Source organism: Eimeria mitis, genomic scaffold (genome assembly GCF_000499745.2).
Source record: "Eimeria mitis Houghton genomic scaffold, Emh_scaff1899, whole genome shotgun sequence".
Lineage (NCBI taxonomy): Eukaryota > Apicomplexa > Conoidasida > Eucoccidiorida > Eimeriidae > Eimeria > Eimeria mitis.
The window spans coordinates 8,656-9,046 of NW_013570222.1; the positions used below are offsets into that span (position 1 = coordinate 8,656).

General features: G+C 65.0%; 1 protein-coding gene across 1 annotated transcript in view; it reads left to right on the top strand.

The window, feature by feature from the left end:
- Positions 1-391, top strand: part of EMH_0045540 (uncharacterized protein) — a gene marked incomplete at both ends in the record, with an annotated part of 4,416 nt that overhangs the window by 2,550 nt on the left and 1,475 nt on the right. Inside the window, one exon of the mRNA XM_013496078.1 lies at positions 1-108. Coding sequence (XP_013351532.1) covers positions 1-108 — 108 coding nt within the window. The remainder of the gene's footprint in view (positions 109-391) is intronic.

A 391-nucleotide genomic window follows, 5' to 3' on the forward strand; every position in this document is an offset into this window, starting at 1 on the left:
GAGCAGCAGCAGCAGCAGCAACAGCAGCAGCAGCAGCAACAGCAGCAGCAGCAGCAGCAGCAGCAGCAGCAGCAGCAGCAAGCAGCGCCTGGGCCCCCCATTAGCTGCGTTTAGCTCCTCCTCTATCGATGACTCTCCCAAGGGTTTGGGGGCCCCCTGGGGCCCCTCCAGCAGCAGCAGCAGCAGCAGCAGCAGCAGCAGCAGGGAGAGAACTTGCTGCTGGCCATCGTACCCTGTAGCAGATACCTTTGGGTTTGAAACGCATGCAGGGGGGCCCCCACACAACGACAGGGTACTGGGGGGCCCCTGGGGGCCCCCCCCTGCTGCTCTAGCTGCAGCAGAACAACCCCCTGCTGTTGTCCGCGCTCTGCAGGCTACAGGGGCCTCGGCA